At 42.1% G+C, this 25,692-nt stretch overlaps 2 protein-coding genes across 4 annotated transcripts; both read right to left on the bottom strand.

The window, feature by feature from the left end:
* Positions 1–7,241: 7,241 nt before the first annotated feature.
* On the bottom strand, positions 7,242–10,181 carry sod1 (superoxide dismutase 1, soluble). Its single transcript, XM_061702976.1, has 5 exons — positions 10,010–10,181; positions 8,752–8,848; positions 8,603–8,672; positions 7,902–8,019; positions 7,242–7,831 (listed from the first exon to the last, which is right to left on the bottom strand). The coding sequence occupies exons 1-5, from the start codon at positions 10,079–10,081 to the stop codon at positions 7,724–7,726; spliced, it is 465 nt and encodes a 154-aa protein (XP_061558960.1). The 5' UTR covers positions 10,082–10,181; the 3' UTR covers positions 7,242–7,723.
* Positions 10,182–11,115: 934 nt separating this feature from the next.
* scaf4a (SR-related CTD-associated factor 4a) lies at positions 11,116–24,868 on the bottom strand. Of its 3 annotated transcripts, none has more exons than XM_061701749.1 (19): positions 24,684–24,868; positions 23,178–23,261; positions 23,051–23,095; positions 22,812–22,973; positions 22,391–22,541; positions 22,187–22,305; positions 20,235–20,399; positions 20,081–20,157; positions 19,907–19,976; positions 19,197–19,376; positions 19,030–19,103; positions 17,905–18,089; positions 17,734–17,834; positions 17,539–17,652; positions 16,979–17,135; positions 16,791–16,906; positions 16,554–16,707; positions 15,154–15,291; positions 11,116–13,958 (listed from the first exon to the last, which is right to left on the bottom strand). In XM_061701749.1, the coding sequence occupies exons 1-19, from the start codon at positions 24,711–24,713 to the stop codon at positions 13,198–13,200; spliced, it is 2,883 nt and encodes a 960-aa protein (XP_061557733.1). In that variant the 5' UTR covers positions 24,714–24,868; the 3' UTR covers positions 11,116–13,197. The 3 variants fall into 3 exon arrangements, with proteins under 3 accessions (XP_061557733.1, XP_061557734.1, XP_061557735.1); XM_061701750.1 differs by having other exon boundaries at positions 20,235–20,390; XM_061701751.1 differs by lacking the exon at positions 23,178–23,261.
* Positions 24,869–25,692: the final 824 nt, after the last annotated feature.

Here is a 25,692-nt window from a genome sequence, read left to right as displayed (position 1 = left end):
CTGCGTGGGTTTTCTCCAGGTACTCCGGTTTCCTCTCACATCCCAAAAAAATGCACGGTAGGTTGATTGAAGACTCTAAATGGCCCATAGGTGTGAACGTGAGTGTGAATCGTTGTTTGTTTATATGTGCCCTGCGATTGGCTGGCGACCAGTTCCCGCCTCTCGCCCAAAGATAGCTGGGATAGGCTCCAGCACGCCCGCGGCCCTAGTGAGGATAACCGGTTCGAAAATGGATGGATGACATGAATGGATATTTTTCTTATTAAAAAACACATTGTACTTTTTGGGGGGTCTGGGGACTGGAACAGATTAATAGCATTTCAATTAATTTCAGAGGAGATATATAAGTGTGTTGAGTTACGAGCATGGTCATGAAACGAATGCAACTCGTATCTCAAGGCACCACTACATAAATCCTCACAAATAGTGATTTTTCACCCAGCTCCGAAAAATGACACTGCTGGTACGATCCAGCTGTGGAAAAGACCGGGACACGGGCTGAACGGGAATGTTCGCTTTCAACCTCAATTAGCGCGCGGTTCTTCTCATCGCTCCACTTTCTGACACATTTGCTCTATAAAGACATTTACAAGGAGTGTCAGCAAATTGTGCGCGTGTAAGGGCAGTGTGTGAGCTTAGACGAGTGACACAGATAAAAGCTGCATGGCGAGAGAGCTAATGCGCACATACACTGTAGCGTCCTGACCTCGTCACAAACACGCTGCCTCACTAACACACATCAGTGCGCCACATATAAACCAAGCGTCTGGCAACAACCCATTTCAACATGTATTAGTGAGTGCTAATTAAAGATTTACGCCAAAGGAACTGTCGCCACCCACGTTTATAAAAGTCAAACCAAAAAAATAAAACAATTTAAAAAGTATGTCCTATAATTAAACACAAATACACTTCAGTGCGCGTGAAAAGAGAATTTCAGAGGGCATTGTTAAGGAACAGCACATGAAACGCCAGAATTAATCATGTCACTTACAGTATGTCTGCCTCGAGCACAAACTAAGAAGTAATAATGACACTTGCATTTAAAAAGTGCATTTCAAAGCACATTATTAAGGAGCACATGTGTAAAGCCAAATTTAAAACATTCGAATTAAAAAGCTCACAAAATGAATCATGTCACTTATAGTATATGGCTGCATTGAGCACAAAGGGAGGAGGAATGAGATCCCCAAAGGGCCTTTTAGAGCACATTAGGGATCGCCAAATTACAGGATACATCCAAATTCAACATGTCACAAATGAATCATGCCACTTATTTATCTGCGCTGATCACTGATGAGGAACACAACATAAAAATTTGTAATGTCACAAATTAACCATGTTAGCGATATGTCCACATTGAGCAGAAAATAGAGATGAAACATGATAACTGCATGCACAGAATGCCTTATTACATGAGGAATGGCAAATCAATCATAACAAATTCATCATGTCACAAAATGAATAATAAAAAGTACATTTCAAAGGGCATTGTTAATTAAAGACATCTTGTCATTTATGTCTGGGTTGAGCACAGATTGAAGGGGAACAAGACAGCTGGATGCACATAAAAGCATTTCAGAGCGCAATATTAAGGAACATGAAGTCCAATTAAACATGAAGACTTAGCACTATACTAAGCACTATATATCCTAATTTAGCCACAAAGCAACTGTACTATTGGTCATAATTATAAATTCATATGATTATTTCTGACTGGAATGTCAGTATTTCGGCCTAGTTAGTAGTTTCCGGGTCAAACAGCACAAGAGTGACAAGTGGTTCTTGTTAAGTCGCCTAGTTGTGTCTCATCACATCGCTCGCCTTGAGGAACATGAAGCTAACTCAGTGTCTCGGCCATTTCCGCTGCAAGATGATGGTGTAGATGACCGGGGGGTGGGGGGGGTTTCTTGTGGGAAAAAGGTGTGGCATTCCCCTGGGAGATTTCGCATGACGGAGGCTGACGCTTCAGCGGGACAGAGGCTTACAGTCCACAGACATGCACTTTTTTGATCATCAGCCAATATAGTTTGTAAATTAAAAAAGAAACAATCAGAAAAACAATCCAACTTTTTTCTCATAAAGTTATTTTCTTCTCGTAACATAACTGCTTTAGCCTTGCGGCATTACAGCATTTCTCATAGCATGGCCACATTTTCTCTCATAAGCATACGACACTTTGCTAAAAGCAGTACAAACGTTTTTCATGTAACACTGTCTTTTCTATTATTGCGTAATGGCTTTTTTTCTCATAAAATTATGAACTTTTTTTCTCATAGCATTAGAACTTTTTTCTCATAGCTTTATGAATTTTTTCCATAGCATTACGACATTTTCTTTCAAAATTGTGACCTTTTTCCCTTCATAAAATAAAATATTTTTTAATAATATTACAACTATTTTCTGAAACAACTACCATTTTTTCTCACAAGACTTATTCTACAAAAGTTTCCTTCCTTTTTTTTCTCACAACTTTACGACTTGTAACATTACTGCTTACTCTCGCAATATTATGACTTTTCCCCAATAAAACTACATTATTCTTGTAATATTGCTGCTTTAGTCTTGCAACATTATGGCTCTTTTTGTAATGTATAGTTATATTTTTATATTTGACTTGTGTTTACATTAGAATTACGACTATTGCAATCAGATTATAACTTTTTTCTCCAAAATAATTATTTTAACATTACGATTTTTTTTCTCGGAACATTACCGCCACAAAATATCATTTTATCATCAAAATTACTGTATATGTACAGTATATGCGAGTAAGGAGTGCTGGGAAGCAGCAGAATACTTGACACCGGAGCGTCACATGTCACGTACACACGCGACAGACTTCAATGGGAAAAAGTGGCCGCCTGGAGAATCTCACCCCCACACCCGGATGAGAAAAAAATAAAATAAATACACCAAGGGATAAAAATAATACACAAACACAACAAAGTGACTTCCTCTCTTCATTTTTCATGCTCACCACTTCCTCTTCTGCTCCATATTTGCTTTGGAAACATGCGAGCGAGCAAGGGGGCGGGGGAGATCCATTTACATAATGGAACTCCCTGCAGGGAAAAAAAAAAACATCCATCTGATTCACAGGAACAAAAGATGCTGGCTAAGGAAGCACGTACAGTATATGGCTGAAATAACTTTTTCATATCAGGTGCTGTGTTGACAAGTGGCGATTGTGCATTTGTGGGGCAAGTGGAAAAATGGCCGCAGGTAATATTGAGCAGTTTAATTTGTGAAAGCTTTGTTCCTAGGAAAAAACTATAGTGTACAGAAATTGCTTATACTGCTGTCGTCTTGTAAAATTGTTCTCATAACGTCGCAATTTTTGTTTACCATCTTAGTTTTGCAACAATATGGCTTTATTTGACCATTTCTTGTGAAAATAAATAAATAAATAAAAATGTGTATGTTGACTGTTTCTTTCTAAGAATTAAAGCCGCAAGTCACTTCTTTGGGTTTGTTCGCCCCCCCCCCCCATTTCTTGGTGAGCATTCAGTGAAATGTCACGCATGCTTGACAAATTTCCCTCACTTGATCAATTCCCGCCAGAGTCTGACATCCAAATCATCCCTGGAATGCCGCACTGAGTCACTGTCTGCACCTGTTGTCATGGCGATAGCCACGCTAAGCATCCTGGAGATGGAAACAACAACAGGTTGGGAGCGAAATGGAGGGCAGAGCGTCACGTGATAAGATGATTCGTGTTCACATTTAAGACCAGTCTTGGAGCTCCACTTTCACATGAGACCCGGCTGATGGTTCAGAGGTCAGGTCATAGGGTTCTCGTAATTAGTCTGCCGGCTGAGCACCAATTTTGACCTCTCACCCTTAATCTCTTCAGTCTGCAGAGTACCCTCCAAATTAGTTCTGGGGTCAATTATCAGGCAGACGGTGTAATCTCGACCCTTTGTAGTTTCCTACATGAGAAACATCTACAGTGTTGGCATCCATCTTGACCACAGGTAGGAACATTTGGAGGAGGTTTGTGTGTTCGGAATGCGGGAACTGCTCAAAATTTAGCTCTGGGGTAATTTATCAGGACCGAAAGAAGGTCCTGCTCAGGGGTTGGAACATTTATAAGTACCACAATGGGGACATTCGTATCGTTTCAGCAGCAACGGTGATTACAGGAATAAACAACACCAACAGGAAACCCCAATAACATTTTTTGTTTCAGGAACTGCTACTTAACTACTACTACTACTGTACTACTACAACTACTGGTGTTTTGTAGGTACTTCCAGAATTGAGTCGAAGTGTCACGGAATTTGCTGACGCAATGATTAGAGCTATGTTTTACATTTTTTTTCTTTTTTTTTTTTTACTTCTGAGGCATATTTTAATTAAACAGCCTAACTCGACCGCCTGCCAGGCCCGCCGGGACAAGTCTCAGAATGCCACCGCTCCGGTTCTCGTCCAGACTTTCACAATAAAAGCTTGTCACCAGGCACACATTCCTGAAGCGAGAGGCCCCTTTTCCAGACTGACGTAACTGCCATTACCACCTCCATGTGTAAGCGGGTGATGAATATCGGGCGAGAGCGTGACTTTTACCTCTTTCTCTCTAATATGGTGGAGGTCAGATGGATGCTTCCGCAAAGGCAAATAATGGAATACTGTACTCTTTCTTTACATTCCATAAAACACTTTTAGACCTCCCGAGGCCTTCCTCTTAAGCCTCCATTTTTCATCACCTCAGCATGTAAGGCTATTTATAACAGCTTTTACTGTCTCTCAGTCAGGCTGTAAAGCCACTTCATCTCCAACTGTAGTTGATGAGCATCACTGCAGGAGCCCAAAGGGGCTAACATTGTGCTAGCTCAAAGGAAAAGAAATTCAAGCCCGATTGTTATTATTGGTATAATTAAATTACAAAAGAGCATTGGACCCATAAGAAAAGATTGTAAAGGGGTTGTATATTTTAGAGAGAGAAAAGCCATAATTTGTTTTTTAACTTTCTCGTAGCATTACATCTTGTTTTTCGTAAGATAATTTTGTTCTCATCGTCACATTACTATTTTTGTCTCACAACATTCAGATTTTATTCTCGTAACATTATTACTTTTTTCCTCAACATTCTTTCTGATTCTGATTCTGAACACATAAAAAAAAATTCTCGTAGCGTTACTCTTAGAACAAATTCACTGTCGAAACACTACTTTGTTCTCCTTGCAACATTATTTTCTCTCGTAATATTTTTTTCTTGCACCATCTAGATTAATTAAGAAAAAAACATTTTATTAAGATTTTTTTCCTCACCTTATCACAACATTCCCATTGCTTGCAACATTGCCATTTTTGCTCTTGTTTGTTCTCGTAAAATTACCACTTTTTATGCCTATTATAACTTTATTCTCGTAATACTGGGAGTCTCTTTTTTTCTTCATGATATTACCACTTTACCTGTAATGGTACACCCTTATTCTTGCAACATTACGACTTCTTTCTTGCAAAATTAAATTCTTATCATTTTTATGCTTTTAACACTACAATGTATTTTCCTCTCAGCATTAAGATTTGATTCTTGCATTATTACCACTTTAGTGTAACAATATAAAATTTTTTCCGCCTCTCGCAACTAAAGTTTTTCTTCTAAAATCATGAAACTTTCGTCATAACAGGACTTCATTCTCATAAACTTTGGACTTTTACCCTCAAAATTCTGCATCTACAATTTCACCAAAACACAGAGTAAAGTAATGTCTTGACAATTAACATAAAAAGGACAGAAAAACAAACACAATAATAGAAATGTGAAGCCAGTAAGTGATTCGACTGTGCGTGTGTGAGTCTGCAGAGTACAGCTGTTCACTGTAATAAGCACTAGAAGATTCAATTCCAGCATCCAAAACTTGCAATCATAAAATCTTATTCATATTTCAGCAGCTCTATGTTCATGAAATGTTTTCAATGTGTGTGCAACAGCCATCAATATTTTACAGTGAATAATTGACATCAATCTTTGTGTGCACGTGCGTACGCACATTGGTACTCACTGCTTCTCTCTCTCTTACTAAGCAAACGGCTTCATGCATTTGGATAAGGGGGGGGGAGGCAGACGTTCTCCATGATGTGATGGTGAAGCATGGGTTGGCTGGTGGGAGGGTCGACACCACTACCACCTAGTGGACGTTACAGTGTAGTGCAACACACATTTGAATTCTGGAGAAATAAATAAATAAATAAAAATATTATTATTGTTATTATAACAACAACATTGCAATAAGTATGTCAACTAAGAGATAAAAAGCAATGTGATAAAAACAGAAACGGGGCAAATAAAAGCAACCAAGTCTGCTCAAACGATAATACAGTATACAGCAATGCACAGTATTTAAATTTCGTTTACCAGGTGTGTCATTATTTATGCTGTATATAATTATCTAAATGAAATGTCTTCCTTACCTGTGGCGGTCTTGCTGCGCTACAGCTAATCCCAACATCAATGTTAGCCAAAAATCCTAAAACCCTAACTGAGGCTCAAGAATCCAAATTCGAACGCTGTGGCTTCAACCACAAATTTGAAACCCTAAAACTTGTTCAAAAGCCGAACCGAGGCTCCTGTGGCTTAACCACAGAAACTCTCGAAGGCATTTTCACGTCGCTTACTCGTCCTGGCCGAAAATAATCACGTGGGGGTTGGCCACCCTACCTGCTCTCAAACAGGGTTTTTTTGTTTGTTTGTTTTTTTAGGGCGGTTGGCAGCAAAATAACAAATGCCCCCAGCACATACACTATGAATGGCACGTTGCTCAGTGAAAAATCCTACTTTGAAACCCTAACAATTATTTGAGCCACTAATTTGAAAATCAGTTGTTGTGGTGTCAACGCTGATATCAGCAATGTTGTTAGCTATGAAGCTAGCGAACGAGTACTTTAGTTACAATGCTTCGTCCATGCGAGAGGTGAGATGCAAACCTTGGGCAGTGGTTGCTGCATCATAGCTGATGCTAGCATCAATGTCAGCCACCAAGCAACTTTAAATATTTTCATTTCAATTGAGCCTTCTTTTTGTGGGGTTAGAAAAAATTAAAAATAAAAGTAATGCATTCTCAAAAGTTCAGTTAGACGGTTGTAAGCGGTTTAATAAGGTGTTTCGTTCTTACCAGAAGTGGGCATTTGCAGTTTAGCAACAAGTCCAAGCTAACTAGCAAGAACTTGAGTTATGATTCTTTGCCCCTCTTCTGGGAGATGAATTACACTCTAATAGGAGACCATTCTGTTGATAGTTTTCAATACAACGTAATTTATTAACATTATGAGCAGTTGCATAGTCTGTGTTGTGAGTCAGAGAGTAGCTAATGTTAGCATCAAAGCTGAGCCAATTGGCTAATTAAGTACTACCGTTGTAAAATGGATAACCATACAGAAAAAGTATGAAAAAAAAATTATATCTGGAAACATACAGTAATTAAATTCACATCTATTGCTCATGCTGCCTGTCCAACAAAAAAGTAGCCTCACGACAATTTAAACATACAAACATTAAGCATGAGGATGAACTCTTTATTATGTTTGTTTGCTGTCAGTTACAACTTGTGCGCAACGTCTTTTTGGTGTCCCAGCAGACAGACAAGTGCTTTAAGAATAGCATAAATGCTGGCTCATTAAATGGTAAAAAAAAAGAAAAAAAAACAAAAAAAAACACAGAGTAGCCAAGATGGTCTTTTAAGTGGTTTCAGGTTCTATCTTTTCCACAGTGGTATTTTTACTGGGTGATGCCTATGACGCCACAAGCCAGCCGTCCGCCAGCGTTGCCAGTCTTTAAGCTCTCTTCGTTACCGCCTCTGCCCAGGTCATCGGCCTTCTCGTGGATCTGAAACACAGGACTTTTAATACTAATTCTAGTCAAGTCTGTGGAAGAGCAAAGATGAAAGATTACTTACCACCATGGTTCTGCCAATGATAGCGTACTGGCCGGTGAGGGAGATTGCACTGTCTATGATGTTAATTTTGGCTATGTTATCGGCACCTGCGGTCACGTTGCCCAGGTCACCGACATGCCTGTCCAAGCATTTTAAGACAAAACTCACTAAAGCATGATTGCAAGACAAATGGCAGATGACGCAATTATTCCATACACAACTACTGGAGTAGGCTGCGGAAAAGTTCTACCATTTAAAAACAATAAAATAAAATAAATAGGAAGATAATTAAGAGGGCACAATTCTTCCAGATCTAACTACACTGTAGTCAGCTGCCTAAATGGGCTGACATCAAATATAAAGAGCCATAAAAACAGAAATCAGATAGTAATCTAGAGGAGTGCTATTTTTCAAAGACAATTCCCTTAGCAAATGATTGATAACACATCAGCAAAGGGCAGTTATTCCAGATCCAACTAAGTCTACAGCAGTCTGCTGCCTTTACAATAATTTTGGGGGAGGTTTATATAAAAAAAAAAAAAAAAAAAAAAAAAAAAAAGAAGCCTAGCTTTTCCAATAAACAGTAGAAAGTACAGATATGTATTCAATATTAGGGAGAAAAGGTTTTAAAAAATACTCCAATACAGATACCTGGAAAAATCTACTTAAGTACAGTAACAACATATTTGTACTTCCTTCCCACCACTATGAACAAGACATACCTGTCTGCATCCTTTGGACCAGCGTGAGTTTTGTTGAACGGGTTGAAGTGAGGGCCTGCACTGATACACCCTAGCCAAGACAAACAAGTAATGCCCTCATGTGACATTTCCTATTTAGACAGCACATGCGATTGTCTATTATAACAAACCGTTAGTGTTGTCTCCAAAGGCGTGGACGTGGAAGCCATGCTCGCCTGGAGTGAGGCCTTTGATTTCTCCAGTCAGCTTCACCGGGCTGGAGTCGCTCTGACGGGGTCAAGAACAGCAGCAACACAAGACCTGTCAAGGCCAGATGACAACTTCCACCGGCAGACGTAGGCACCATTCGGTGAGCCGTATTTTAAAACACCCCACAGAAAAGCTTGTTTAGTCCCAGTTTGGCCAAACCATCGAGAGCCAAAGCAGACCACTTGTTTTGCGTGAGGTTCACCGCATCGTAAGGCACAGGGAGGATGGCAGCCCGGTTCAAGCTTTTCATATATTTGTCACTGGTTGCCAAGTAGAAGTGGCCTGGTGCCTTTTCCCCCTTGTTTGGAGATGAAGTAGGTTGTAGCACCACGATATGGATTTGTCACCTTTATAAAAATCCCTGGCTTTAATTTAATTGCAGACATGACAAACTTTTTAGCAGGAAGGAGTCCATTGCTCGTTTCAGGAATTGGTCCCTATCCCCTGCAGATAGCTAGGGTTCACTGTGCTTGATGAAAGCAGAAGCATTGCAAACAGGAGCAAAACCGAAAGTTCAGAGTTTATTATACCGAATCGTATCGAATTTATCGACGGTTCGATGGACCCGATGCCATTCACTGATGTAACTTGTCAACAGGACAGTTTGATAAGATATGGCCGTGACTCAGCACTTTCACTCTGCGGGGCACACCTCAAAACTATATTTAAAAGCAAGAGATGTGGTGATTTATATAAGGCGAAAATTGCATTTTTAAGCGTAAACGCGACTAAAATGTCCGATTTACGCAACAGGTGTGGAGATGCCAGTCAATCATCAATCCTTCGGCGTACAAAGGTTATGACGCAATTTACTTTTTCGTTTCTTAACTATTAATTACTAACAAACTACACACATGGCAATGATAACCAACCATTGACTTTAACGCGTTCGACTGAAGGACACTGTACATGTAAGGAAATGACGTCCTTTTAGTAAGCTAGAACGACGAGGGTTGAATGAATGCGCATTGGCCTTCGGAAGAATCTGTGACTTCATTTGAGTGAAAGTGTTCGCTATGCAAGTAACTAGCAAAAATATTGTTGGGGCGGGGAAACAAAGTGAAGTTAACATTGAGAATTTAACGAGCTAACTTGCAAACGAGCTCCAATACACCGTTAACGTGCCTTAAAACATGACAAAATGCTCTCTTTACGCCATATAACTGTAAAACATGTTACCTCCTGTTCGAAGTACACCGTCCCGGTGGCTTCGCCGGCTCCTTTCAGCACACAAACAGCTTTAAGCACCATTTTGTTCGCAGTAGTTTGAAGCGTAGCCACCTCGGATTAAAGCAAAAGAAAGTCGGTGAGAGACTGACAGAGAGAGAAGGAGACAACCTATCTTTTCTACTGGTGGCTCTCATTGGGCGGGTGCTCAAGGCAGTCAATCAGAAGCAGACCACCGCCAAAACCTCGATGTCTGATTGGGCGATTTGTGCATACGTAGGCGCAACCAGAAACCGGTGACGTAGTGTCAATAATCAAGTGTTTCGTTCCCCCTGGCTGACAACATACAAATGTGATGTACTATATATTCTTGTTGTTTGTGTGATTGTTGTTTGTGAAAACGTTTCCAATAAAAGAATATCATCAAAATCAACGTTACAAATTATGTTTGCGTAGCAAATAGCATACTTTACAAAATAGTTTAAATTCATACAGCAAAACAGCGCAGCAAAACTATTTATTAGTTAATTGGTAAATATGAGCCCGAGCTATGCTTTACGTTTATTCGTTACAATCTTTATAATTTTATTATTTGTCTTTCCGGAGTTGTTTTTGTGCCCATATTGATTTACATTCGTTCAATAGTTTAAAACGTTTTTTTGTTTTTTAAAAATAAACAAATATACAATCAGGTGTCATTAAAAAAAAAAAGTCAAACACATTTTCTAAACAAGATGTCAATTTTCCCTTCCAGTTGTAGTTTAAAACTATTTTTTATTAAATAATTCAAATGTAAACAAAAAGTTAATAAATTGTAATTCACGTGAGGGATTATACTAAATTTAAACATTTGTACTTTTAATTGTATATTTTTTATATGTATTATTCTCTATTCTTTTTATGTAGACATTTTAAAATGTATTCTGTAAACAATATGTAGTTTTTTTTAATTAGGTTTGAAATTAGTAACATTTATTTTACTTATATATTTATAAACGACTTGATTTCTATTTGTATCTGTCGTCCCTGTAGACCTGCACTGTAGTCTTGCATTACTTTGTATGACAGGTTTTTAAGAGATTACAACCATCAAACGAAAACGCACAATTTGGTAGAAAAATAGTTTATTAAAAACATTTTTTGTGGCTGAAATGTTGAACATTTTACATCCATGTCTTTTTGTAGGGTTAGCAAAAACGTTCACACAGCCGAAGATCTTAAAGCAAAAGTAGAGATTCCTTCTGGGTCCTTCATAAGATGTGCTCTCAGATGACAAACGAATAGCATCATCATGATAACTGCGCTAGTGACAGTGAAAAGCATATTTACAGTGGAGAGCCCTGGCAGTCGCTTGACTCGGTTTTCCTTCGGGATTTGAATGATTCAAGTCGGGGGGATTACGGATGTTACAGTAGTTTGTCAATGCAAAAAAAAAAGTGCGAGGAAAAACAACAGCAATCTACTTGAGAATAAATTGAAAATTATTGATAGTTGGGATTGCCTTAGCCAATGTTAGACTATCCATCCATCCATATTCCGTACCGCTTATCCTCAGTAGGGTCGCGGGCGTGCTGGAGCCTATCCCAGCTATCTTCGGGCGAGAGGCGGGGTACACCCTGAACTGGTCGCCAGCCAATCACAGGGCACATATAAACAAACAACCATTCGCACTCACATTTACAGGCAATTTAGAGTATTCAATCAACCTACCACGCATGTTTTTGGGATGTGGGAGGAAACCGGAGTACCCGGAGAAAACCCACGCAGGCACGGGAGGACATGCAAACGCCACACAGGCGGGGCCGGGATTTGAACCCCGGTCCTCAGAACTGTGAGGCAGATGTGCTAACCGGTCATCCAATGTGCCGCCGTTAAAATATCCAATTAGGCAAATTAATTATGTAGTATTAAAGCTGACAACTCAGAGGAAAAGCTTGCATAAAGTTCTGTCCATTCACGAGAATTTACTCTCAAATCCCAATCGAATCAAAGTATGAATAATTTCTGAAAGTTACATTTTGCACGTGATATTTTAACCCTCCTGAGCACCACTTTGAGAGCATCAAAAGACAGTTTAACCTAAGCAATGTTTTACATTAAAAAAAAATCTAGATTTTTCAATTTTAAAAGGTAAAAGCGAAGAAAAGTTTAAAAAAAAAAAAAAAAAAGTTCAAACTTAATATACATACAAAATGTTGCTGGGTATGCAAACCATGCAGGAAAAATTTACAAACTGATGAAACATTTATCTAAGGTTAATGTTTGTTAAACTGGGGTGAAATTAGTACATGTAGCCTCAAGTCAAGAAAAGGGAAAAAGAAAAATTAAAATACATTTTGTTTTTTTAGATTTCTAAACTTTAAAATGGGTAATACCAACAGCAGGGTAAAAGTCAACCATATTCAATTTGTACTCAAAAGTGTATAAAAAAAAAAAAAAAAAGACTGAAGTTGAAAAAAACAAATATATATATATATATATATATATATATATATATAAATATAGGCCTACACACATTGCTGAGTATGCAGTGGATGCAAACCATGAAGTCCAGTGGTGTGAAATAAGGTGTGTATATTTCCGCTCCCCTTTAGCCCCCTATGTTGAAAAAAAAAAAATCAAAAACGAAAAAAGGCCAGCAGAAGATATCTTGCGCTATTTTTTCACATTAAAATTTTGTTTTCCTACAGGGTCAATTGCAGGAGGGTTAAAGGTAAACATACATGTTAGGTACTCCAAATGTATGCCAATTTGTAAATGGAGTGAAGTTATATGGCGCTTTTGTCTGCACCATCGGTGCTTTTAGCGCTTTACAGGCGCTCACATTCTCCCATTCATGCACACATTCATACACCAATGGATAGCTGCTGACATGCAAGGCGCTGCCAGGCCCAGTGGGAGCAATTTAGGGTTCAGTGTCTTGCACAAGTACACTTCGACAACGGACATTCGGAGCCGGGACTCGGGGGAGGGAGGGAGCAGATGACTGACTGAAGTTGGATGGGGAAAAAAAAAAATGTCACTTGGGATGGAGTGGTTGCAAACAATGAAGTTATAAAACAATCTACAAACATGATTAAATAGGTAAAAGATGAAAGTGCTGCATTCACACAATGTACAGAAAGGGGAATTATGCAACATATTCACTTGGCGCACAAGTCAGTTTGTGTAGATGTAGCAAGAGGGAGACATTGGGCACACTACGACACAGCTTCCTGTTCGGCTTCGACGGGGGGTGGCGGCGCCCCCGGGGACTCGGCAGCAGGAGGCGCCGACTCGTCAGTTTTTTGGGGCGCTTCGGCGATGGCGTCAGGGGTCCGAAGCTTGTCCATGTTGTCCAGCTCGGCCAAGCGGTCGTTGCGGTCCCACCGGGTGGTTCTCTCCCGCCGCTTGGGCCGCTCCCCTTCTTTCCCTTTCTCCCGGGCTTCCCTGCTGCCGTTCTCCCACTCTCCCCGGTCCCGCCAGTCCCGTCTGTCTCGGTCCCATCCGCCCCCGTCCAGCCTGTCCCTCGCGTCTAAGCGGTCACCGCCAAACGGGCGCCTCGCCGCACCGCTGAATCCTCGCTCTCTCTCCGGCTCGCGGTCCCGCTCCCTGAATCCCGGGCGTTCAGCCCGGAAAGGGCGGACCTCCTCGTCCTCGACCGCACGCGGGGCACCGGGTCTAAGGAAAGGAGGCAAGGGGGGACCTTGAGGGGGCGGCCCGTGGGGCGGGAAGGGCGGTCTCATGGTGTGGGGTATCGCAAATGTTCCTTTGGGCGGAGGGGCGTCGTGGCGCATTAGGGGCGGGTGGTGGGGCCCTCTGGGCACCATCGGAGGCGGGACGGGCGGCAGTGGGAAACGCTGTGCGTGCAGCAGAGGAGGGCCCGGGGGGCGCTGCAGCGGGATCAAACCGGGCCGGGCTCCCAGCAGACCCCCTGTCGGGGGCTGGATGCTGCCACCTGGGGGGATGCCCACCTGGTTACCTGCAGAGAACATAAAAACACATTTTAAGCATATGCTACTTGGGTTGCAAAATTTCAGGATTTTTCCAGGTTAATTTAAATAATTTGATTCTTTTAAAGCCATACACACTAAGTCCCAGATTGTACAATAGTACATGAGGATGGCAACCCTCAGGGGACAAAAATACCTGCACCTGAAATCAACATTACCATATTTAATAATGCAAAATCATTTTTTCTCCAATTACTCGATTAACTGGTACAAATTGGTAGAATACTCTCTTCTAAAAATATTCGATAGCTGCGGCTTTAGTTGGCCCAATCCTGCCTAAAAACAACCAGATTTCATGCAATTGCAGTGGCACCTTGACTTACAAGTGCCCCAACCTTTTCGAGTTACAAGCCATAAAAGATTTATTGGACAAGTCTTATCATTTTAGCAGTTAGCCTATTGGCACCAACACGTCATCTTTTTAAATCGCCTTCAGATATTTTCTGGTGTGTTGCAACTTTTAGCCTGGTAGCTTGTCCACATGATTGAAGTTATCAACGAAAACATTTACATTGTATGTAACATGTGCGAAGTTAGCAACCGGATGGCTACCAATGCTAAGTCTAAATTGGACAGGTGCGAACACAGCACAACCTGGAAATAAGAGTGTTGATTTTTACTCTAAATGGCTTTTTGCAGCCAGCTGCTCTTAGCATACTGTCACGCAACAACATTTGCAATAGTTTCTGACTGTCCGCGACTAACAGGACGAAGCGAGGTGCTACTGATAAGTTGCTGCCACTCTCGACAGTCATTATGATGTAATAACTCCAAATGGAATGTAGACATTTAACTTATGTCATTGGCATGTTTGCGTTTAGCACCCACAAACGAAAAAGCCTCATGCGCCTGAGTAGTTCTTTTAATACCTTTGGCTATTTGCTGTGTTTTCCTTCATTTTGTGTTTATTTGGGCACTTTACTCGCTTACCACTTCACGAGCAAACCTACCTGTTTACATTCTTGTGACTAATAATAATAATAATATTGGCATCATGTTGTTTGTTGTGACGCATTTGGCTACGCTTGGGATTTTTTCTATATAAATGCCACCAATGTTTACAAACCCAGGACCAGGGAACGCAAACGACAAAAGCAACCTTAAAGTGGTTAACATAAAAAAGAAAATTAAAAAAATATGAAAAGAGAAGAAAGAGTAACTAACACATGGCTCCCATCTGGTTGTTGTAGAAGTTTGGAGCGTCCAGGAGCTCATCATGTTTCCTGCTGACCAGAGGCATGTCTTCACCTTTGGAGGGCGGCGGCGGCATGGACAGAGGCATGGCCCCTGGTGGGGGGAAACCTGGGGGCGAGAGGAAGAGTTATTAGCCTGTCATTTTGGTTTAAAGCAGCCATTTTAAAGTAGGTCCCCGGTGTGTTTCTCCATGAAGTACCACACAAGTGATTATGTGAAAAGGCTGCGAGCGTCACTACAGGTGGTCACACACGCATGTGCTGCTACGTAACATTTCCAGCTGTCCTTCAGAGATTAACTAGTCATGAAATATTTTGTCCAGTTGCTTCCAAAATTTGAACCACATATACTAGACAAATGGATGACGCTAAAGTGCGAACCATTTTAGTTTTTGTCATTGTGTGCTCTGCCCAGTGCATGGCAGCAAAGTTTGATGACTTGCCATACAACATAAAACTTGTAACTCCTCAAGGCTAGAGTTTGACACCTTTTTGTCAGATTTGTAAAAAAAAATAAAAAATATTAAAAAAAAAAAAAAAAAAGCTAATCATGATCTGTGAAATAAACATCAGTTCTCTGTCCCAATCTTGTGCCTCTAATTTGATATACAAGAAAGCAGTGTGGCCGAGGATAAACACCCAATCGGATACAGAAGGAGTGACAAAACATTTGTCACGCACTTGTGACCACAGTCAACATGGACGCCCACAAGGCCTTGCGCTGACATTTAACCTTGTTAATCCAGAAAAGCACTTTATTCTATAACACTACATGTTATCGTTTTGAAGTTTTATTTTTGCGAGGCCGCGGGGGTGTGCACGTGATGAGTGTGCCCCCAAATTTGCAAAAAATGGACACCTCGTAAGTCACGTCACAGTTGTTTATCCTCAGGAATGGGTATTTCTTGTATACCAAATTACAGGCAAAAGATGGGGCCAGAGATGGCTGATTTTTTTTTGCAGATCATACTTAAGATGGACTACTGTCAAGTCATAAAGACAGTTTTAACAAATATGGCAAAAAGTGATTTACAAAAAAAAAAAAAAAAAGCAAACTTCCCATTTTCCCCATATGTTTGGGGAAATTTCCCCAAAGTCAGGTTCTCTTTGACACGAGGAAAATGGTCCTTTGCAGGGGTACTTCAAAGATGAACTTCGAGTGATTTTGCAGATGGCCGACGCTTTAATTACAAACCATTTTAGTTTTTGTAATTGTGTGTGAGTGGAGCATGACTCGCCATACAATGAATTAATTACCATCCTTGAAACTAGCACTGAATCCTCCAAGGACCTTTTCATCGCTGCCCACAGCTTTAATTATTATGATTATTATTATTGAATATTATGTTAACGTGGGAGTGTTTTAGATACCTGGAGGCATCTGCATCGGGTTGAAGCCTGGTCTAATGAATGGTGGTGGGGGCATGCCCGGTGGGAAGGAAGGTGGCGGCATGCCCATGGGAGCGGGGAAACAGGGTGGTGGCACCGAGCCCATGCCGAGCATCGGCTGCTGCATCGGAGGAACCTGGGGAAAACGACCACTATTATAGAACAGTTCAACAGATTTGTATAGAACTCGATCGATCGATAGATAGATAGATAGAGAACCTGTGTAGGAGGAAGCGGAGCCAACACGTGGGCATCCTCGGGCTGCTGCGAATCATCTCCACCGTTGTGGGTGAGCTCCTCTGGGTTCTCCAGAGCTTTCTTTACAGTGCTCCACTCTGTAAGTGACACACAAGTAAGACCAATTAACATGTTAAAAGCATAGCAGAGTTGTGTAACGTGTGTGCAACCTGGCGATAAAGTGTCCAAATCCAGGGTTCCTCCTTCCTTGAGCTCCTCCAGCTGCTCCTCCCTGACTTTGGACCAGGGCACATAGGTGACACCAAGCTCCACATCCCAGAACTGCTTCAAATCGGCCTTGATGCCTTTGTTCAGAGCCCAAGCTATCTGTACCCAGAAAAAAGTGTTTATTCCACTTTAAATGAATGTATGTTTATGTTCAAAATGTAAAGTGGTATTGGTGGTGTAGTATCAGAGCATTTTTTCAGGTCCGAGTAGGAGTACAGTGCACAGTATCAGCCCTGATAACATAGTATCAGTCTATCCCCACCCAAAAGGTTCCTGGATCTTTAGAAAGTACTAGCCCTAACAGAGCCCTGAAAAATTACCCTCTAACTAAATTGGTTCCTAGATCCGGGGTCATGCAATTGACAAGATCTAAAAGACTAGTGGCTTTTCCTCATGGCCAGGATGGCATATTAGTTTGCCATTTTGGTTTGAAGCGGCCATTCAAATGTCACTTTTCCCATTGTCAACGCTTGGATGAAGCTTTAGCAATAGTGTTTAATACCTTGATGGCTTTTTGGTTGACTTTGGAGGAGCCTCGACTGAGCTTCTGCAGGGCCCTGAAGGCGTCCTGTCGGTGGATCATGACGATGTAGGCACAGCCTCGTGGAGGAATCATCTACAGATAACGCACAAAGTTGAGGTTTCCACCACTCACAGGACCTTTAAAGCACATTCACATCCCTTTTTGTCTGCTTACGTTGATGGAGTCGATCTGTCCAAACTCCTCCAGCAAACACGCCACATCCTGCTGCTGAGTCCTCTTGTCCAGCTGGCCCACCCATAGAGTTGTACTGCAGACTGAAGAGCACACAATTAAGCCCAGTTACAACAAACACGGAAGCATTCACACCAAAGGAATGGTACTCACTGCTCAGCGTCTCATTTTTGGGCGGCGGGAGACCTTTTTGTCGCCGCTCCCGTTCACGTTCCCTGTCCCGGCGTTCCTGCGAGCGAGAGCGCGGGGAATGGTGGCGTCGGTCCCGCGAGCGTGAGCGCCGGTGACGGGAACGACGCGTGCGGGAATTGGACCGCGATCGCCTCCTTTTCGGGGACCTGGGTGGTGAAAAAAAATGGTTTACCAACACATTCTCTTGATCCTACACTAACTTATTCACATGCAATGCAATCTAGCATCTAGCCAACGGTCCAACAATCGGCTATTGGAAAATTAGCAATTGTGTGTTTACAATCATAGGTTAATTGAGGACTCAAAATTACCCATAGGTGTGAATGTGAGTGTGAATGGTTGTTTGTTTGTATGTGCCCTGCAATTGGCTGGCCACCAGTTCAGGTTGTACCCTGCCTCCTGCCGCGACCCTAGTAAGGAGTAGTGGCTCAGAAAATGGATGGGTGGATGTTTACAATCAAACTTCAGCTCGCAGCCATCGCAATTGACGTCATGCACACCCTCATACTGGTCAGGGGTTGGGGATGTTAATCATGTTCCGCTCTCTCATCTACTAACAGCTTGACACATGTAGGCAGTGCAACAAGAAGGAATAAAACTCTGGTCTTCCTGTATGCCAATGTCAAGGGAGCTCTTCCTGTAAACTTGAATGAGAAAATAACATTTATTTATTTTATATTTGCTTATATTATTGCATTTATTGTGATTTATGTTTTACGTACAATACTTTGTAACAGCTGTGGCGGCTGTTCTAAAGTTTCGCATGATCCTCCACCACAAAAAACTAGCAATAAAATTCAATAACCCAAATCATCCACTGGCTAACCCACATCTGAATCGAAAGCTGTGCTTGGGGCTCTTTTTTCCATAATTCCTCCATTAGCGTACCCATTGTAATTAAATGTAAAACTAGTGTTTGGGACTCCATTTCCCATGATACGCCACCAGCATACACCAAATTAAATCTTAACTAGTGTTTGGGACTCATTTCCCACTGTCACTGGTTTACCCACACTTTATCACATCTATAATTTACATCTAATTAGTGTCTGAAACCTTATCTCCCATGATCCTCCACTGGTTTACCTGGAGCCTGATCGTGACGTTTGACCATGTCTGCCATCCCTCATGGAGGACCGGTCTGCATCAACAGTTGAATCCTAAAAATGTCACCAAGAGGTGATGGTTTGAGTTGGTTGCTAACTTTTAAACACTCATAAGCTCAGAGGGCTGCTGCTCATCCTCCACATTACCTGCTGTTGCTGGGCCGAGTGAGGAGGAGGAGGATAAACTCCTGGGAATCCAGGATGTCCCACAGAACCAGGGAAGGGTTGGCCCGGTGGAACGTGCCCCATCTGAGGTATCATTCCTGTGAAGCCTTGTCCTGGCATTAGCCCATAAGACGGGAGCTGGCCGTTGGGAGGGAGAGGACCCTAAGGAAGACAAATGACATTTTTTGACTGCAATTAATTGTTGCCTAAACGGGCTGCTGTAGAAATCAAAACAAAGTATACAGGAGGAGAGGGCAGTCATTTGCACGACCATTTTGAAATGATTTCAACATCTGAAAGTAAACGCCAGAGGGTGCCATTAATTCAAGGTAGTTTGCCATCTTAAAGGGCTGCTGCAGAAAACAGGAAAGTATTTGATGGTGGAGGGGTTAGGAATTTTGTCGACAGGAGGGTTGGGGATGGGGTTTTCCGATTGAAAACTATTTGTCAATGGGGGGGGGTGGGTTACTAGAAGCGGAAGCCCTGCCTGTGGCGGAGGCAGGACTTTAAGGGCACTGAGTTTCTCAAGGCGGAGGTCCGGGATCCCTGTTAAAGGGCTGCTGTAGGAAAGTTAAGAAATCAGAAAACGGCAAGCATGGACATTGGACAGCAAGTATTATGACACCATTATTTCAGGTTGAACTAGTTTCCTGGCTTAACAAGCAACTGTAGAAAGCAAATCTTAGGATCACCTGCTGTGAGAAGTCCTGAGTCATGCTCATCACAGGTGGCTGCAAGGCTTGGGGCGGCTGCATACTGTCACTATGACAACAAAAACGACATCATCATTATTAGCTTCGCTTTTTTGTTTAACTTTCAAGACAAACATGCTTCTGAGTATGTAATATAATAAATCGAGGACTTACAAGGGCTGCGAGACATTGTCCTTGGCGTAGTCTCCGCCTTCAGGTTCGTCGTCGTAGTCAAAACGATCCAATAATGTCTAGGGGAAAGGTAGTTTATTTTTAACACGTTCGCAACTGTTGTGAAGGATATATTAACAGTTGTGAAGCATGACACCTTGTCAAATGCAGTCTTCTGCTGGGCGGCCTGGGAAGGATGTGTGAGGACATTGCTGAAAACGGGAGAGACGCTTGAGGTGTCGGAGTGGGGGGCGGGTGGAGGCTGAGGGGTGGGTTCTGCTTGCACAGGCTGCTGTTGGAAGTTCTGAAGCATCTGCTGGAGCTAATGAAGTTAAAAGCATATAATCTAGTCTGGAATGGGTAAAAAACTACAGCCCCCTCCAAAGGTATTGGAAGGGCAAGGTCAGTTCCTTTGTTTTTGTTTGGGCTTCAGATCAAAAAATTAATATGGAGACAAAAGTTCAGAATTCCAGTTTTTATTCCATGGTATTTACATCTAGATGTGTTAAACAACTCAGGACAGAGCACCTTTAGTTTGAACCAACCCACTTTGAGCAAAGTGGGTGAGCAAAAGTATTGGAACATGTGACTGATGGGTGTTTCTAGTTGCTCAGGTGTTGCCTTTTAGATTGATTGCTTATACATTAGATAGTGCTTGTTTTTAGATTTAGGTTTCACCTGTAGAAACTGCATTTTCTGTTAAGAAAATATGAATACCAGAGAGCTGTCTATGGGAGAAAAGCAAACGATTTTGAAGCCGAGAGAAGAGGGAAAATCAATCAGAGCTATTGCACAAACATTGGGCATAGCCGATGCAACAATTTTGAATGTCCCAAAAAATAAATAAACTACTGGTGTACTGAGCAACAGACATCAAACAGGTCGGTCAAGGGTATCAACAGCACTTGATGACAGAAACATTGTGAGAGCTGTGCAGAAACACCCAAAGACAATAGTCAGTGACATCACTGCCAACCTCCACAGGGCAGGGGTGAAGGTACTACAATCCACTGTTCAAAGAAGACTTTGATAGAAGAAATATACGGGCCATACCACAAGATGCAAACCCCTCTTCAACAAAAAGAATCAGAAGGCCAGATTGGATTTTGCAAAGAAGAGATGAGCCACAAAAGTTTTGGAACAAAGTTTTATGGACGTGATGAGACCAAAATTAACCTACAAGTGATGGAAAGCTCCAAAATATAGAGACAGAAAGGATCTGTTTATAATCCAAAACACACAAGCTCATCTGTGAAGCATGGTGGATGTAATGTCATGGATGCTTCTGGAACAGGCTCACTAGTCTTTATTGATGCTGTAACTCATGATGGTAGCAACAGAATTAATTATGAAGTCTACAAAACCATTTTGTCTGGCAATTTACAGAAAAATGCATCCTAATCTAATCGAGAGAAGCTTCATCATGCAACAAGACAATGATCCAAAACACACTGCCAACACAACAAAGGACTTCATCAGGGGTAAAAAGTGGCCAAGTCAATCACAGACCTTAACCCAATAGAGCATGCATTTTACCTCCTGAAGAGGACACTGACGGGAGAAACTATGAAATTAAGAACTGAAAGAGGCTGCAGTAAAGGCCTGGAAAAGCATTTCAAATGAGTACTGCAACAGTCTGGTGAAGTCAATGAATCGCAGGCTTGATGCAGTAATTGCGAGGAAGGTTTATGCAACCAAATATTAAACGTTATTAACTTAAAGTTAATTAAATAATGTCTGTTCCAATACTTTTGCTCACTTGAAAAGTGGATGGCTTCAAACTAAAGGTGTTCTGTCCTGATATGTAAATACCATGTTGTTCTGTTGTAAGATGTAAATATCATGAAATAAAAGCTGGAATTCCAAACCTTTGTCTCATATTAATCTTTTGATCTGAAACCTAAATGTCTTCAGTATGCAACAAAAACAAAGGAATTGACTTTGCCTTTCTATACTTTTGGAGAGGACTGCATGTCCAAATATACAAGCAATGCATTTCATAACAACTCTCTCAGACCACACCAACATTGTTTCAAACTAATCTCTTTGTAAAATCTCTGGCAGGCTGTCAACTGCATGCCCCCACCCTCGAAAAAAAAATACATTCACCTGTTGACCATGCGTGGACTGGAAGAGCTGCGCCACAGCAGTGAAGGGGTCCTGCTTTTGCGGCGGAGCACTGTGTGCCGCGGCCGCCTGGTCTTTGGTCGGGGTCGGCGGAGAGGAAGCTGCCGTGAAAAACAATCATAATCACCATTATTAGCTCAGTGCTACTTAGAAACACAAGGACGGTTGCATGTGGGAGACAATCACCTGGATCTTCTGCGTAAGGCGCAGGGCAGCTGCCGGCGTGAGGCGCCGGGCCGCTGCTGGTGCCAGCGGCCATGTCCAGGAGGGGCTGAATGACGTTGCTCTTGAATACGCCGTTCTTTTGCCATAGGTTCAGTACGCGCACCAGCTTACTCTGTCAACACAACACAGGAAATCATGTTACCAAGTATACTAAGATAAGTAAGTTTAACTTAATTTATGCAGAAATCCTGGTAAATCCAAAGCGTTCACCGACTTTCTTTGGTAAGAAATCTGCTTTTTGGCCTGTTTTACTGCCGCTTCTCCTCTTGACGAGCTCAGTAGGAATGGATTATTTTCCATTTCCAATAGTGAGGTTAAGCGGTACGGAAAACAAATGAATGAATATTTCCTACAGGGGGAGAAAAAACGTCATTCTTCTTACTCTGTCCTCCAGCGGGCAGAGGCAAAGGTTCTCAAAGGTGCCCACAATGTTTTTGGTGAAGCGGGGTCCAAACACATCCTTGTCAGGGCCAAACTGGTGCCTCGACTGGCGGACGATGGAATCCACCACATACAGGCCTGCCACCTTGTACTCAGACTTACACTGCACACACAAAAAGATCACGTTTCATTATTATTATTAAGCGTTTGGTCTAATGTTTTAATTTTTTTTGGTCTCACCTTTTTAATGAACTTCTCCACAATCTGGACCACGTGCTTGTAGAGCTGATCAAAGAAGTCAAGTTATAACATATCGTACGTATATTATATTGTACATATTGGTTATATTATGACGTGGCGTCCTTACTTTCATAGCCTTAATGGCCGATTTGGTGATGGAGATCATCTTGGCGCGAGATATTGGCGGCTTAGAGTCCATCAAGGAGAATAACTTTACAGGAAATTAAAATATAATGCACCTTTTAAACCAGTTAATCAGTAAACATCAGCACTAACTAATGAAAAGCCACTTGTGCAGAAGCCATATCAAAGTGTCTGACTAATTGACAAATAAAATCATAAAATGGCACTTCGAAGGCATAGTGGTACAGTCTGTTCATTTCAATAAGAAATTACCGAAATGAGACGTTGCCATGCGCATTCATATAATTCCATGCAATTTAAGGCGGGACAGCGACAACAGCTTTCGCGGCTTCTCACCATCACCTTACGCCAGAAGCCTGCCAAATTCCCCACTTGGTACCTTACACACACAGGGCAGCAACCCGGGAAAAAGTCTGCTTTGATGGACAATGTGAAGGGGCCACTGGCAAAATTTCACACTATGCTCACACCCCTTTCCACAAAAGTGGTGTTCAGCCTGTGTAATGGCATGAGCAGTGCCTTTCACACAGGCCATTTAATCCTTCTTTTTGCTCACTGTCCTGAGTAAAATTAAGGATCAGCTTCAATTCCGTCCCGCATTTGTATCTCGCACACAGGGCAGCAAGCAGGGAAAAAGGTAGTTCCGATTGCCAGTTTGTGAGGGGCCACCATCACAGTGTGAAGTTTAACAACAGGGCAGCAAGCAGGGGAAAATGTAGTTCAGATTGCCAGTTTGTGAGGGGCCAGCATCACAGTGTGAAGTTTAACACTTGAGACTCGCTGGCTTTGCCCCTTTGTGTTGAATGCGGTGCCAGACGCTGGCATTGCCACGCATTTCATCATCTAAATATGTGAAGCTGCATCGGTTGTGTGAAGGAACGCACACCACTTCAAGGAGTTCTGCATTAAAAAAGGTGACCGGCGCACAAATGCAGGCCTTACTATGACAGTACTTGCTTGGAAGGCAGTGTGGAAGTGGCCAGCATTTAAGCGGCTAATGACGCCCAAGTCCCGCTTCTCTACAGTACGAGTCTCTAGCTGGTGGACGTGACTACAAAAGGTGGTGGACGACATGCATATATTCGTGCTAATGTTGTTATTGGGTCTCCTACAGCAATATCTCCTGCTTATAATACCACATACGATTCGTGACATGCACTCATATCTCGCCATCATAACCATAAAGTGAAGATACTAGCTTTGTGGCTCAATGTTTGGTCATGCGAGTTTAACGCGTTGTGGGGCAACGTCACCGAGCGGGCCCAGTGTTAGCAAAGCAAGCACAGTTCTTTCTATTTTAGAATGATACAAACGTTTTTGGTTTTATTTTGAATACCAGTTTACAGCAACAAACGCTAATGCGTGTTTAAATTATCAGAGAGCTCGACGGCCACAAGCGAGGCCCTCTCGGCGTGGTCAAACACGTCTCCTCCGCCGGACCCCCGAGCGGCTGCAACGCCTCCCAAGTGAACCGGGAAGCTGGCCTTACCTCCTGGTTGAAGGCGTTGACGGCGTCCATGGTGGTCCAGCGGCCCCCCCGCGGCGACGTCCCCCCCCCTGTTCGCACCTGCTGCCGGCGACGTTTATCCCAACGAGGGTTACCACAACATGTCCGCCGTTCGTAGCTAAGGCGGCTAGCCTAGCATCGGAGCAGGTTAGCTATGCGTGCGAGGTCGGCGGGCGCGGCAAAGCATCCTGGGAAGTCTATGCTGTAGTTACACCTGTTGGCCGACAGGTGTCGGTGTTTCTGCTCAAATCGATATGAAGATGACAGCGCGCTGTAGCAGCCCGGCTAACCGACGTTCCTACATGGCGGCCATGTTAGAAAGGTCGACATTCCCATCAAGGGCAACGTATGGACGTTGAAATTAAGTAACTTGCTCATTTCTCCACCGGGTTTTATGATGTTTACGTTTTTGTAAACGCGAACGCATGCGAATCAATATATTTGGGAAAAGAAAATATTGTTACCTGTAAAGGGTTACTCCCAGTTCCCTTATCATAATTACATGGCGTTGTACGCAACCGTACCATAACCATATAACCATATGTAACGATGTTATATAAGATGTCCCCTCTTCTTCTTCTACTTTAATGTCAACTAGTGGGCCGCAAAATATCATCTCGTGGACCTCAATTAGCCCCCTGACTGTGAGTTTGACACCACTGATTGTATATGCCAGCTGGGAGCAAAACAAAGAGCAAACCCAAATAATAATTTTTTAAAAAACATTGTATAATCACACGCTATCTCTTGGGCACTATAAACACAAATCTATCTATCTATCTATCTATCTATCTATTCCCACTTGATTTTGTGTAATTGGGGTAAGTTTGACTACGTTCATAGAAAAAAGTCCTTTTATCATCACCGAACCAAAGTATAACTTTCAATTCCCTCTCCAAAACTTATTTTGCTTGTCCTAATCTTTTGTTTTTTAGTGCCAACTACCTCATATTGGTCCTCTTCCTTCCCATTCCTTCACTCTCACACCTAA

Source organism: Phycodurus eques, chromosome 17 (assembly GCF_024500275.1).
Source record: "Phycodurus eques isolate BA_2022a chromosome 17, UOR_Pequ_1.1, whole genome shotgun sequence".
Taxonomy (NCBI): domain Eukaryota; kingdom Metazoa; phylum Chordata; class Actinopteri; order Syngnathiformes; family Syngnathidae; genus Phycodurus; species Phycodurus eques.
The sequence above is the reverse complement of the archived record's forward strand: the minus strand, read 5'-3'. Positions and strand labels throughout refer to the sequence as shown.